This window comes from Rhipicephalus microplus, chromosome X, assembly GCF_043290135.1.
Source record: "Rhipicephalus microplus isolate Deutch F79 chromosome X, USDA_Rmic, whole genome shotgun sequence".
NCBI classification, from domain to species: Eukaryota; Metazoa; Arthropoda; class Arachnida; order Ixodida; family Ixodidae; genus Rhipicephalus; species Rhipicephalus microplus.
The window spans coordinates 407,440,835-407,456,922 of NC_134710.1; the positions used below are offsets into that span (position 1 = coordinate 407,440,835).

Sequence of the window (16,088 nt, forward strand, 5' to 3'; positions counted from 1 at the left end):
GGGCCCTTCCAATCAGCTGTGCAACTGATCTGGCCAATTTATTTTCGGTGGACGTCATCCTACACCACGGTGCCTCTCGACAACTACTTATCGACCGAGGCAGCTACTTCCTTTCCGAAGTGGTAGATGACCTCCTCCACTCCTGCGCAACTAAACACAAGCTTTCGACTGCTTACCATCCACAAGCAAATGGTCTAACAGAGTGCCTCAATCGCACTCTCATCGACATGCTCTCCATGTATGTCTTCACCAATCACTGCGGCTGGGACACTACGTTACCGTTTGTAGCATTCGCATACAATTCCTCTAGACACGACACCGCTGGGTTCTCTTTTTTTTTTCTGTTGTTCGGCCATGACCCTGCACTACCTTTCGACACACTTCTGTCATCCGGACTAAATGATGCATCCGAGTACGCTCGTGATGCAATTATGTAGGCCCAAACGGCACGCCAAGTTGCTCAATGACCCCTAATGGACTCCCAGGACAATCAGAAGAGCGTTTATTAGGCCAGCCATCGTGATGTTTACTTCACACCCGGCAGTCGCGTTCTACTTTGGTCCCCCTCGCGCCATTTTGGACTTTCGGAAAAGTTACTCCCGCGCTATTCAGGTCCCTACCGCATCTTACGCCAAGTAATGAAATCACCCCTACAGACCCCACCATCACTCACCCTCGCACTGACATGGTACATGTTATGCGACACAAGCTATATCACTGCAGTGCCTGCTAATTAGCACTAGATCGGTGCTCCAGCCACCGGCGAAATCATATGACGGGCGGACGAGAACGACGAAGAAGACAGGAAAAAAGATGACATGGTCTGTATCTACGAGCAAGCTGGACGCCATCTTGTCTACCCAGAGTTCTTTCTGTATTTTGTCCAGTAATTCTCCCCGTAACAATATGTATCTGATAAATAGAAGCCGGATTTTTAGGCACTAAAAAGTCTTGTTTTAGGTGCCAAAAATCAGGCAAAAGACAGTTTTAGGCCTCCAAAGTCATAAATAAAGACACAATAAACTATTACAAAAATTGATATTTTCGAAAAGAGAAGTGCGCTATGTGTGTCACGTCAGGAAAGCAAAAAAAAAGTACATATAGTTTGTGATGCCATAAAGGCACCAATGGTTTAGCATTGCCATGCTAAATGGTTCTTTTTCCCACAAAGGGGGGGGGGGGGTGCAAAACGTGGTCTCTTCGGCGTAGACAGCAAAGTGTCCACTAAAAAATAAACATGCTGCTCCTGTGTCTCTTTTCTTTCGGCATGGCTGAGAAGGGCAGCACAGGAGCAAATAGCCAGACCACTAGAAAGCCAGGAGGGTCTTTTAGCCTCATAATATTGGCTGGGTGTAATCATGCAGGGTCAATTTCTGCTCTGTCGGTGAACACCTTAAAAGTAAAAGACCCCTCACTCACCAGGTTTGAGCATTTCAAGCTGGAAAGTGGTTAGGTTATGTTAGGTGAGATTAAAGTGCTCAGTGCATTGCATGCACTGGGCGCTCACAATCACATCTGCCAAGATTTGCGATGTTACTTGCTCTGGAAAAAGGTGAAATCTCTGATTGAAGGGCGCTTGCTCTTAATCTCAAGGGTGCGCACCCTAATGTAGAGGTAATGTACAACAAGGAATGGTCTTGCATACATCCCAGTAGTATACGTGACACAGCGGGAATTATTTGACCAGACCTGTATAATTTGTGCGATCTATCGCTTGAATAGATGAATGAAAGCTGATAGAAATATTAAAACATACAAATGAAATTTAGAACCTTCAAATCGTGTGAGATGCATGACTACGGTGCCTTCATTTCATCTGTGTTTGTGTTCTCGGCGTTCTCGCATCGTGCCGGCATCAGCCTTTGTGCCTTGGCGTATTTCTGGTACATAGTCTCTTACTGCAGTTCCAGTGGTGCGACGCTATGTATTGTTGTAAGGTTTCGGGATTCATGCCAGCCTGTTTACACCTGCGCACGTATAGGGATTGATCTCGTAGAAAGAGGCAGTACACTACAGCGAATGTAAAAATGACACATCACCGCTTGCAACTTGGCTTGGGCATGTCATCCACATGTAACCTTGCGTGTGCATGACATGTTGATGATTTTGTGTTGTGTGGTCTTCTGGCTCCAATACTAAGGAGGGCAGCGAAGGAATTAGTCTTGCGAAGTCTCTACGGGGGAGAGTGGCAAATATTTCAAGCTCACCTCCTCACATCATGCTTTCATGGCTCATAATGGAGCTAATGAAAAATGCTTGTGGTACAAAGGTCTCCATTGGGCATGTAACAACTTGCAGCGTCTAACTAAAATTTCTCATGTGACCTGTGGAAGCGCCCTCTTATAAGTAAGTTACAAACAAAACAGAAGTCAAGTGCACATCCAATTTTTTTTTTCACCTACGCTCTATTCTTTTACTTTCCCCTGATGGCTTTCGATGTTTTCACATTCGTTTCATGTTCCTGCAGCTGCACAGAGGCACCTCTTGTTTCCTGCATGTCCCTGCCACACCCAGGTCTTCAATGTCTTGGGAACACTGGCCTGGTAAACTGGCTTAAAAACTGCCTGCCAGGTTCTAGTCCATGGATACCACTCTCCAGTTCCTCTCCTCTTCTTTTCGCACCTTTATTTTCACCTCCCCATTCTACTGTGCATGCTAGAATGTGCTCCTATCTAGAATTGCATGAAATAGCGTATTTTCCTCTATTCCCGCTCCTGCGTAAGGTGGCTAGTGCGACCCATTTTACTGCTGCTGGTGGTTGCTTGTGTGAGATCATTGAAAAACTGAAAAAAACTATACACTGCTATGATTTTCAAAAGATCAGTTTTGCCGGCTAACATGCATAGCTGTCTCAAACTGTACTCAAAAGCAAAATAACTCAGGCACCGATTTTGAATATAGGCATTTATAGGCACTTATGGGTACTTAGTCACTAATGCCAAAAATAGGCACTTATAGGCACTATAAGAACACTATAAAAGCTCTCTTTATCATCTAATTTATGGTCTTATATCAAAGTGGCACGATAGGAATGCGAGGAGCAAAATAGCCATTTGCCTAAAATCGGGTCTCTAGTGATAATGTATGATAAATCTCAAAACTTAACATAGTTAGTATAAACTTCTCTGAACTTTAAAAAAAATTAAATCTGTATGCAGGTAACACGCAAGCTTTTCTTTTAGCTACGACTTCACAGTAACTTGAATTTAATGTGAATTTAATGTGAACATGTCCCACACTGCCATGAAACTGCTCCTTCATGTTGGCTACAAGCAAATTTTTGTATGTTCATTCCTTTTCAGTAGTTTGAATAGTAAAACTTAAGCCGAAGCAAATGAATATTCTTATAAGCCTGCTTTAATGTCCCAAAAGTGCATGAGAGACATTGTTGTGGAAGGCTCTAAAATTATTTTTACCGCATGAGGTTCTTCAATGTCTATGTAAATCATGTTTTTCTGCTGAATTTATTAAGGGATTTGCATGATGAAGTATATCAAGTTATTTTCATAATCATAGCACAAGCACCAACATTCTGTATGGTGTGAACTATGTCATAGTGTAGCAGAAGAGTGGGCATAGAAGTTCTTGTACTAAATTTGCAAATATTTAAGCTTACGTAGGCTTTCTTTTTCAAGTTTCTATCTTTTTTCTTGATTTGAGTTTTCAGAAGGGATCTCTTCATACTCATCTAAACACTTCTTTTTCACAGTGAAACCGTGGATGTTTCAACAGTAGAGATGGATCCTACCGGACATTACGTTGCAAAAATGCAGTGGCGCTGTCGTCAGGTGTTTAGTTTCGCATGTTAGGCAAAAACCACTGCGTCAACTCCAGTTGCTGCTGTGTTTTTGCTCGTGCGTGTACTGTTTGTCGGCATGCAGAAAAAAAAAAGCTGTGTACCAAGGAGCCATCGTGGTTATTTGTGCAGAACTGCATAAGAAAGATGGAATAAGTCTTCTTTTTAAAAGTTTGCTATTTATGATGACCATTGGAAAAAAATAGCCACAGCTGTAACACTCTAGAACTTGTCTTGAACATCCGTTTTTTCTTCATGTTCTTGAGCGGCTTACCCAGCAAAAATGATCAGCTTTGTTAATCATTTTGATGAGCCGCATTGCATTTCTTTATTCATTTATTTATTTTGGAATAGTATTCGGGCATGTAGCATGTGTTTCTTATGCATGGACATGGTTTATTAAAATAGTGGTCATAGAAGAGATGGCTTTAACTATGCTTTCTTTGATTGTATGGAGCTGCGATGACACACCTGACACAAATGCATCGGAAAAAGGTGTTCTGGCTGTAGTGAACCTCAGGAGCTTTTCATATTGGTCAGTATTCACAGAAAAGCAGCATTCGGGAAACTTGCAGAGTCTGGTTATGGGCTGTATGCGTTTCATGGCCTTGACTTGAATGTACAAAGGAAGCCGCAGACTTGACAGGAACGTAACCGTATTGTCTATAGCACGTACAGTGATGCTATTACTGCGCCAATTGTGCCGATCCGCACCAAATCGCCCTGGCTGTTACACGCTGCTACATTTTGTCAAAATTTGGCGAGTCTGCGCCCAACCTGCGCCAAAGGGCGTGCTCAGACTTTCAGAAACGAAACTACTTGAGGTTCTCCTATTGAAAATGACATCGCAGTGCAAGATGCAACCTGAGCCAAGTCAAGCCAAACTGGCCGAAATGTGAGTGCTGGTGCAATAGGAATGTTGGGACTATGGATGGTTCGGACGCAGTGAATGCCTGATTTTTCGGACTTTTTAATGACTGGGAAATCGGCCGAAAAAAGATTCATGGCTTTTTATTCTGCTGAAGTAATCAAATTGCCACAGCCCCGTCTGAAATAGCTTCAATTCCTCCTAGAGTATACTTATCAGGCATTTCGGTGCATGCTCAGGCTGTCTGTAAGTACATTGAGGGTCTGCCAACGTCCATTTGCAAATGTGGATTGAATGATGAGCGCTTCCGATAACAGCAAAGCGCAGAATAAGTTATGGAGTTATCGCATGGAGCGAGTGGAAACTATGACGCAGAACATTAAGGATGTGGCAGAATAAAGAGATACTTGTCTGGACTTCTGCGATGCGTGTAAGATGTGTCACTGTACGAAAATCTCCGGTGAGCGACACGTAGCACTGGCTGCCACTCGAGACTGATCGTTTCTAGTTGTGTGAAGCACATAGCCTACACAGCTGACGCCGTTTCTACCGGGGCCTTTTTGCAGGCACGTGTTTCTCATAAAAAAGTGTTCTTGATGCCCACTCTGTTTCTTATCGCTTACGCACGTAACAATGGCGAGCTGCTTTTGTTCTTGAAGACGCACTTAGTCTTCTGTGTGCGCCCTTAACTGATTCGCACAAAAAGACAGCGTGAACGGCGGCGCTCGTGAGTGAATAAAAGCGTGCGGTACGCCGACAACTGCGCCACATGGAGTAACAAGCAGTTAGCTGAAGATGCTTATCGTGAAGGAATTAAGTCTTACTGGCGTGTTTCCTGCATTGCCTCCCTCACGCCTCCGAGCATTTCCAGTACTTATCGGTTAGACATCACCTCCCTCTGCACTGATACCGGCTGTTTCGAATTTATCTGCTTTACCAAATAGCACTTGTGCATTGCAGCAAAGCCGACTGTTGGACGTTATTGTGACGTCGAATGATGCGTGAAAGCGCTAATTTAAGCCTATGTGGTCATAGACATAGCGAAGGTAGGGACTTAAAGTAATGCTGTTTTATACCTGGAATGCTGGCTGAAAGCCCAAAAACATCTGACGTGGAAGAGTTTCAGCGTCGAAAATTTTATTTGTTCTTATCCATAGACGTTGTTAGGGCTTGGGATGCAGTCGTGAACTCGCCTGAATTTGGAAGCATGTCTGAAAAATCTGGCTTCAAAAAATCGGCAGTCAACTGATCTTCAGTGAAGTTATAATGAAGTGCTATGGTTTTAAATTTTATCATTGGCTTTGTCTATTAAATATGGTTAGGTTATCTGTTGGGGATATAGTTTTATTTTTTTTACTCTATTATGCTTGAGTAGCATGCAGCACATTGTAATTTTATTATTCGTGCATCATAAAAAACGGCAGGAAGGGGTGGATAAAAGCTTTCAATGAAAAAATTCATAAGGAGGGGTCGGTGTTGGGTCGACGTTTTCACAAGTGGACTTGTTTTTTTCAAGGCTAGAACAGAACATTCTGTTCTGAAGAAGACAAGACCGCTTGTCGGAACGTCGGCTCGACACAACCCCTGTTGAAGGATTTCTTCGTGAACACCATAGGGGCCTTAAAATTAACTCTAGTAATATCTGCTCTGAAAGCCAGTTTTGCTGCTCCAAAACACAGTTTTGTCTGCTTCAAAAGCTGCTCCAAAGCAGCCTAAGCCAGTAGCATCACTGCATGTAGTTAAAGCATTATCGCTGGAGTATTACGAATGACAGTGTCGCCGACATCACCCTTGTCTTTTGCAATAAAAACTTCCGCGGTATATTTGTTATATGCGATGATTTACCGTAACAATTTACCATGTATTTTTACTCCGTGCATTTTCATATCGTACCAAAAAGACTCTTGCTGAACTGGGTCACTCATTCTAGCATCAGTTAAGGGGGGACGCGGGTCTTTGAAAAGTGAAAAATGGCCAAAAAATCGATTTTGAGAAAAACGCATTTTTGAATCTTTGAACCTATAAGCACCTCTCCTCAAATTATTAACGCTAAATTCGATAAAAAAATAGGTTAAAATCTATTTTCAAACCATCACGGGAGTCGCAAAACAACCCGCAAAACAGAAAATTTGTTCGAACTTCCCGCGCGCGCCGCCAGCGAAGCAGCCGGCGGATCGGCGCCATCTTGGGCTTGTTTTGAAGCTGGTTCCTTTGTGCGCGTTTTGCGGGCTCTCAAAATGGCTTAGCTCCAACAGAACGACTGCCCTCCCCCGTTTTGCGAAGCCGTCTGCCGGACCGCTGATTGGCTAGAGCGCGCGCGCGCCGGCGAGCCCCCCCGTCTCGCGCTTACCATTGGCTGGCGCGGCCACGGTTGCTCGCTCTTTTTTTTGTTTGTTTGTTTTTGTTCCGTCGGCGCCTGCTCTCGTGTGTGTTATCTCGTCTGTTACCCGCTCGTGTACCAACGTCGCCGACGTATACGTCTTTCTGCATTTCGCCGGCATGGCTTGGGAAGCTTGCCTGAAGAAGAACGCTCGTCAAGCTTTCGACAGGAAATGAAAGCGAGCGTGGAATGCGCGGCAGAAGGGAGCGGCCTGCGCGCCGCCGAGAACGCCGTAGATGGCCGAGGCAGCGCATTCTGACGACAAGGGGTGTCGGAAATGCCTGTTATTGCGGAGGCAGCACATTCAGACAACGATTCGCTGGCGCGAATGCCTGCCGAAGCGGTGCGCTCTATTCGGCCCAGCTGCAGCACTTCGTCGGATCATCACGTCAGCGGATCGTCATCCGGCACTGCTGGAACCATTCAAGGTCGTGTCGACACGACGTTTTACTCTGCGGACGAGTTCGCCGAGTGCTCCATACATGCGGCGAATTTAAAAGAGTCCCTGGCATCGCAGTGCGCGACAGCACGAAAGTTTGAGCTGCTGGACGTTCTGCTGGAGGGCGACGACAAAGAAAACGGCACGCAATTTGCCATTGTTGATATAGAAGCGATAGACTCGCTATTTGGACTTCTCCCCTGCCCCGAGTGCGGCTCAAAAAGTATGACTTTCTCCAAGGGAAAAAGAGACTATGGGCTGTGCTCAAAACTCGTGCTCGCATGCAGCAGTTGCAACTTTCGCGAAGAACGGTTTTCTTCACCGAGAGTTGCCGAAAATAGCCAGGCCAAAGTAAGGCCTTTTGAAGAGAATTTGCGTGCCATGAAAGCGATGAATACTATCGGCAAAGGGGCAACAGCTCTGATGGACTTCTTTGCCGCGATGAATATTTCGCATCGAGGGCTTCACGAGAAAACATATCAAAGCCACATGAAAATCATGCAGGAAGCCTGCGGTGCGACTGCTGCCGAATGCGAATCCACTAGCGCCGCCCGCGTCAAAGAACTCTATGCGGAGTTTGGCAATCCACCGGGCAACGTCGACGTCATTTATGATGGCACGTGGCTTACCCGTGGACACAGCTCCCATATCTGTGTTGGTTGTATAATTGAAATGTACACTGGTTTAGTTATTTATCACGTTGTACTTTCAAACTTTTGCCTGGGCTGCGCCACTGGACCAAAGGAAGATGAGGAGGGACACGCTGCTTGGCTCGTCCAGCACGCCCCTGTGTGCCAGAAAAATGTTGACTGCAAGGCTGGCCAGATGGAAGTAGAAGCAGCCCTACGCCTCTTCCGACGCTCCTTAGAAAAGCATAAGCTTCGGTTCACAACAATGCTTTCAGATGGTGATAGCCGAACCTTTCATGCCCTCACTGAAGATGAAGTTTACGGATACATAAAAGTTGAAAAAAAAAGACTGCATCAACCATGTGCACAAACGAATGGGGGCTGCCTTACGAACGCTCATCGAAAAGAAAAAAGCTCAAGGTGGGTCACTTGGCGGAAAAGGTAGGCTCACTCAAGACAAAATAAAGAAAATTACCTCTTACTATGGTTATGCCTTGAGGAGCCACAAGAGTGATGTGCCAGGCATGAAAAAGGCTGTGCTGGCCACACTAAGGCACATGTCATCAACAGACGAGGCACCCAAACATGACCTCTGCCCTGAGGGAACAGATTCATGGTGCAAGTTCAACAGGGCCATAGCCAATAGTGAGGTGCCTCCACCGCACAAGAACAGCCTGCCCGATTTCGTCTGTGAGGCACTAGAACCTGTGTTTATGAGGCTTAGCGACAAAGCATTGTTGGAAAGGTGCAGTGATGGGATCACCCAGAATCCTAGTGAGAGCTTACACACTACAATTTGGCAACAAGTCTCAAGACCACCCATGCCTCACTGCGCAGCGTAGAAAGAGCAGTGGCTGAAGCCATCAGCCGCTTTAATCAGGGGGCCACGACGAGCAATGAAGCAATTGCTGAGAAGCTAGGCTACAGTGCAGGAAATCTCTTCATGCGTCGTAGCCTTGAAAAGGATAAAACCAGGCTTCACAAATCGCGGAGGGAGCACCTGCAGAGCAGTTCAACAAAGGCAACACTTGCAAAGCGACATAAGCCTGCAAGAGACACTGCATACAGCCCTGGCATGCTGTAGAATTGTAAGGATGTCTGGGACAAAAATGTGTGTTTTACTTGAAATAGTGTTTTATGTATAAAAGGGCGATGTTTTTATATATAACATGTGTCTTCCTTTGGTTTTCAGTGCACTAGAACAGCCACAAAGTTGTAGACTGGGTTCCTTATACTGATTCAACGGCCAGTACACAGTTTTTAAATGAGCTGTGGCAAATATTTTGGGAAGGTGCATTGACACATTTGGTACAGCCATACTCACATAATGTAGAGCTATACAACGGTGCCATTTTTATTGCTCTAGCTTCACTTTAGCAAAAGTTACAGTTATTAGAAACTTTAAATGTGTTTTTCTCAGTTCGATGTTTTTGTGCACCACACTAAACCTTAGGGGTTTTTCTTATATGTTACTGTTGATTGAGAATGATAAACTTGGTATCATTTTATTTGTAATAACATTACCTATGGTGTGATGCTATTTTGATTACTCTAGAAGCATAGTGTTAATTACAATTATGGATAGTAATGAGCGAAAATTGAACAGAATATTCTTTGTAAGTGCTGGTCTGTTTTCTTATCTATATAATGCCTAAAAATTAATAAAGATAGCATCACCCCATACAGAAAGCCCTCAGCATTGGGGCTATGCATTTATTTTTTGGATCTGGCTTGATTAAGTTGCCAAAAAGCCCCCAATGAAGTGCATAATTAATTAAATTACAGATGTTAATATCTTTTTATCCACTGAAGCTATTTCAGAAACAATTACATATTTGAAATCAGCATGAAAAACTGTCCAAGATGGTGAGGTTTGGTCAAGATTGAGCCAAAAACAGAAAAAAATTTTAAAGACCCATGTCCCCCCTTAACACGGTAGAATGTACTCGTGTGTCTTTGACTGCTACAACAGCGATTACATTTTGCAAATGAGTTACATTCCCACCGTTAAGATATCTCATATTTTGATGAGGTTCCCAGAACCCGGTCTACATGTCAACATGACTCGTATGTTCATTAGAGAGCCTCTCCACTGCAACTTCGTCTGCTATGGTTGCTACTTGTAAACATACGGTAGGCGCACTGACATACGTAGCTTGGAGGCAGCTTTTGCACCTGCTACGGCAGTTGTCACGTGATCATAGAAGACTGTAGTGAGCTTTCATTTGGGGAAGGCTGGGCGAAGCCAATGTGCCGTCTCGAGGCTAGAAGAGCCCCTTTCTATATTACAGTGCCTACCGTGTTTACAAACATGGAGTATGTCAATGGGCGAATAATACATCATTGCTGAAGACCCTCAAACAAATTACTAGGTGCAAAGCAAAAGTGACCGGTAGAGTTTTTAATTAAAAAAATATTGCTGTTTCCAAATTAACCTAGTTGTATTCTGTAATCTGCACTGCTAAATACTATGTAAACTTTGCTCTAGATGGCCTTGTTTTGCCATGCTAATGCTCTCAATGTGCCAAACTGATTCTTTCCTCAACATCTCATTTTCTCCACTTCAATGCACCCACCTATCCCTCCTTTTGTGGACCCACACCACCGTGCCGATTTTGCAGACGGGGCATGTACAGCCGAAAAACTTTTGTGCACTGTCATTTTTGAAGTATTACTGACATCACACAGGATGCCACTTAAATTATCTGCGCAAGGAGGACAGACAGAGGCATGAATGCATGCTGAAGTGCGATCAGCTAAAGGAATGTTAACAATTCATTTATGAAGGGCACGGTTAACAAAAGTTGTCATGAAGTTAGCTTTTGGTGTTTGCAAAGACAACCACAAGATGAATGAAGTCATTTGTGTACAGTCATAAAATATATTTTGGCACCTTTTTTAACTGCCCATATTCACATTTCCATTAGGGGTCGTGTTGTGCTTGGGAGTTAATGTAAGTAATCTATCTGTGTCCCGTTTTCTTTTGTGTCCATCTTCCCCTTCTTGCTGGTTTACTAGTGTTGATACCAGCACTATGTAATTACAAGTGTGTGTGAAGTAGTGGAGGCTTCGCATCTAGTGGAAGCAGTTTCCCAATGCAGTTTCCCAATTGCCTGTTTTAACTAATTGTCAACTGAAATCTGCTTTCACTTTACTCTCTTATGTATTTCAGCTAGACCGTGAGAAGTATTTCCGAGGTGTGCAGTGGGTGCATGACTTGCTGACAGGTATAGATTTTGAGGCAGAACGGATCCAAGTTGTTGCCAACAAGATGGTCAAGGATGTGGTCAAGAAGAAGCGATCGGGAATAAAGATAACTGGAACACTCATAAGGATACTTACCTTTCGGCCGGAAAGTAATAATACCGCTGGCAGTATGCTGCGCCAGCAGACCTTCTTGTATGAAGTGCTGCAACAGCTGAAAGCAGATCCAACCAAGGTGAGTGTAGCTCCACTTTTGCTTCACCCTTTTTAAAGTAACGCAAAAGGAGAATCGAGTGTTATGTGAGAATGACAGGCCAATTCTTGAAAAGGTCTAAAATGTCAGTACCATCACAAAGCAGTGCTTTAGTAATTGAGAGAAATATTGAAGTTAATTGTGTGAGGCCAATTCTTGAAAAGGTCTAAAATGTCAGTACCATCACAAAGCAGTGCTTTAGTAATTGAGGGAAATATTGAAGTTAATTGTGAGATATGCAATTTCAGTGGGACAAACTCATACTTAACACTCTCATCATGTAGCACCTCTTCACTATAATGTGGTCAATAGTGCTCAACGACTCATTATAAATAGATTATTGCAATGTGTGCTAAGATGGCATGACAGCTTTACATTTCTGGTTGATTATAGGAAAAAAAATTGACCCCGTATATGCATGTTAATCTGTGATTGTCGTCGAAAGACGATAGTCTTGTGAGTGGAGAGAATGAACAAAACATTTATTTGATATTCTGCGCAAGAAAATTGGTGAATGGTATTCTGGAGGCACTGCAGAAAACATTTATTTGATGTTCTGCGCAAGAAAATTGGTGAATGGTATTCTGGAGGCGCTGCAGAGTGCCTCGAGCGTGCAGCGGAGGCGAACGAACGCATCGAATCATGTCACATGTGAGACATGAGCGTCATCTGGCAGTTTTTTTTTGGAAAACAAAGCACGTGGCCCTGAGACAGGTGTGCGCGCCCGTCTCAGAGGTGATAAGGTGTAGAACGCAAAGCGACGGGTAGGTGCCACCACCATCTCGTTTTAGCAAAGCGTTGGAAACACTCACCTTTTCATGCAAGCGTTGCATGGTTTGTGCCGCGTGATAAGCACTTCGGTCCTTAAGATTACTTATGTATACCTTTTCTTGTAAAAGACGCACATGTAGAATATATACGTGATGTTATAGTGCCCCAGACACGTGCAATAATTGCTTTTAAATGGACAATTGCGCAAGTATGAACGCTAAACCTTCAGCAACATTAGTGGGCCCTGCGGATGGGGTCGGCCATTTGGAGTATCGTTTGGTCACTTTGGTGCTGTTTAGAGTACTGTTAAGGGTGGACAAACAGACACATGTACAGATACAGACAAACAGACAGACCAAAATTTTTGTGTGGAAGGTCCCCAAGAAAGACTATCATCTTTAAAAGAACTGTCTGACCTTACCTCGATATTGAAGTGGGTGGTAGCAAAATTTTTGTTTTTGCCCAGCTCCGCATGCACTGCTTTAGTAGTTTCATTTTTTGGTAGTTCTGCTAGTAAGGGAAAATGCTGCATCTATGTGACGTCAGCTTTGTCTCCAACCATGCTTTTTCATTTTAGAGAAGAAGTTATAACACCAGCTGTCTGATAATAAAGAATTAATTAGATAATAGTTATTGTTGTTTTATATATGCAGTCACTTCTGGGTCATAAACGTGCGTCTAAACCTAAGCACACTTGCCTCTAGCATTATGCCTCCGTCGAACTGCGACTGGGATTAGATTCCGGAACATTCGAATCAGCAGGTCCTAAAGAAAGGTAATGGTGATTGCAATGTCAACATCCCTCACTTGACGGCAGGTGTTTAGGATTGTGCTTAGGGCATGTAACTGCAAGTACAGTTTTCTCATAATGTAACCATTTTTTCTAACATAAAGTAAGTGGCATGTGGTTCCTAGAATGGCCCTGTAACAGTTCACATGTATTCATGTATTCACATGTAACAGTTCACATGTAACAGTTCACATGTATTTGTTTTTAGCATTCTTTTGAATTCTATAGCCATGGCTTTATCATTTTAAAACCTTGTTGAGTTCAAGAAGCAATAGTTTTCATTGATTCTGTGTTCTTTCTGATGCTTTTCTTGGTAGGTGATAAAAAACCTGACGGAGGTTAAAGAGTTCTTGACACGGCCCGAGAATGTGACTGTGCACATGGCTGCGAACATTGAAAAGCTGTCACTGCATGGTGATCTGGGAACACCTTGGACAACCTGCCTCACCCGACAGCCAAAGCCCCCATCTCCTATAAAGTGGTACAGCACATGCTATCAGATGCACCTTATTTTTCTAACCAAAGTTCTAGTTTATCATCAATTTATCATTTTGCACACATTACAGCCAATACCTGTTGGCATACGAAAACCTTGACTTTGAGCTTGAAGAACATTCATTTTAAATGCCATATTTTAAGTAATTAAAACCTAGAAAACATTGAGCATAGTTACACAGCTTTTTGGTGCACATATTTAATTTAGGTGACACCAGTATTTTTGCAGAATTGCTTGGACACAGAGAAAAAAAATGTCTGCATTTTTTTTTGACATTGTAGTGTGAAATTCCTCTCATTCTCTATGCATTATTCAGGGGTGCAACAGCTGCACCGACTGCGCCAATGTTATACAATGCCTGGTAATTGTGCCAAGCTGTGCCAAAACCAGTGAAATTTGCTGAAATTGCGCCACGCTGCACTAAAATCCTCAGCCAGCCTCAAAATTTTTTTCTGGTGCACTGATTTTGACGAGAAATGCAGGCCATGTCGGCCACCTGCAGCTTCCATCATCAGTCAAAGCGCGCATACCTGAACTGTAGTGCCTAGAATATACTTAAAGCATTCTGGGCACCCGCCCTATGCTCGCAAGACACGATCGACCAAATAAAGTAACAACGCTGAGCGCCCATCAGTTCGCTGACCACAGCGAATATCAATCAGCGGGATGATGGAACTTCAATACAAAAATGTGTTGCTGTAGCCATCAATGCTTCATTTCCCAGCCTGAAAATACGGCTATGGCTTGTTAAGAACTAAAGCTGCAAGCGTATGCTGCATTTTCTTCATGCGGACAAGCTTTATGTGCTGCGGCACCAACATTGCCAGCGACCACGTTGATTGCCTTAGCAACGGCACATAAAACATTTATTTTTGTCTTGAAGTTGCGTTGTCCCTGCCATAGTCCTGGCGATAGATATCCGTTATCGTCGCCAGGCCAACGGGCACGCGCCATTGTTACTTTACCTGGTCAAATGCGTCTTGAAAGAGAGCTGAAGCAGCACCTAACCCCACGGTGAAAAAAAAAAAAAGAAAAAGAAAAAGGGCGGGAAGTGGTGTGCTGTAGCAGTTATAAAATTATTTGGTATTGCTTCTAATTCTGCTTGAGTTACCTTCGCCACAGTTCACTGGTGGCCTGCGGAACAGCATGTTTAGACTTATAAGGGGCTGTTAGCACTAGTGGAACACTGCACATTTTTGCTCAGTTACTCATGCACTTGTATGCCACACAGTTCTGAGTATTAGTATGATCACTGATGTCTAATTAAGCTACTGGCAATAATTTGAAGCATTGTATGACATTTCTGCTTCCCTAAAAAACCAATATATATTCTACACCAGTTTTTTTTTTTTTTTTTCACTACCCCTACTCCTCAGTTTTATGACTCTCCAAAATTTGAGGGTGGCGAGCTTGGCTGATCCATATTTAAATTTGCAGAGTCTGTGAAATGAGTTGACAAGTGCAGCAAATGCTAATATAGACTATCATTCTTTGCTCAGCTGGGTGGTTCAAAATACTACTTTCATTGAAATAGCAGTGCTATTTCAATGAAAAGGGCTGGGGTAGACATAAAATAAATTTTTTTTAAGTTGATCAGTGTTGGTACCAGGTCCAATAAATGGGATATAATAGGGCTCAGTGAGGTTAGGAGGACAGATGAGACCTATACGGTGCTACAGAATGGGCAAGTCCTTCGCTATCGAGGCTTGGCTGACAGTAGAGAACTGGGAGTGGGGTTCCTAATTCACAGAAACATAGCTGGCAACATAGAGAAATACTATAGCATTGATGAAAGGGTGGTAGGTATTATAATTAAACTGAATAAGAGATACAAGATGAAGGTGGCACAGGCTTACGCGCCTACATCTAGCCATGATGACGCTTCGGTTGAAAGCTTCTAGGAAGCCGTGGAATTGGCAATGAGTAAGGTAAAAACACAGTATACAATACTGATGGGAGACTTTAATGCAAAGGTAGCGAGGAAGCAGGCTGGAGACCAGGCAGTAGAAGATTATGGCATTGGTACTGGAAACGCCAGAAGAGAGCTACTAGTAGAATTCGCAGAACGCAATAATTTACGGATTTTGAATACCTTCTACCGAAAACGAGGAAACCGCATGTGGACATGGAGAAGCCCTAATGGCAAAAATAAGAATGAAATAGACTTTATAATGAGTGCACACCCAAGCATAGTGCAGGATGTGGAAGTGGTTGGCAAGGTACGATGCAGTGACCATAGAATTGCACGGTCTCGAATTCGCCTAGACTTGAGAAAGGAACGACAGAAACTGATACGCAAGAAGCCAATCAATGAGCTAGCACTGAGAGGGAAAGTACAGGAATTCAGAGTCTCGCTTCAGAACAGGTACTCTGCTCTTAGTGAGGAAACCAACCTTGGCATAGATACAATGAATGATAATCTGACGAGTATCATTACGGAGTGTGCAGTGGAAGTTGGAGGA

At 43.5% G+C, this 16,088-nt stretch overlaps 1 protein-coding gene across 1 annotated transcript in view; it reads left to right on the forward strand.

The window, feature by feature from the left end:
* Positions 1 to 16,088, forward strand: part of LOC119160965 (uncharacterized protein C05D11.1) — a 269,272-nt gene that overhangs the window by 209,252 nt on the left and 43,932 nt on the right. Inside the window, exons 16-17 of the mRNA XM_037413256.2 lie at positions 11,285 to 11,551; positions 13,448 to 13,611. Coding sequence (XP_037269153.2) covers positions 11,285 to 11,551; positions 13,448 to 13,611 — 431 coding nt within the window. The remainder of the gene's footprint in view (positions 1 to 11,284; positions 11,552 to 13,447; positions 13,612 to 16,088) is intronic.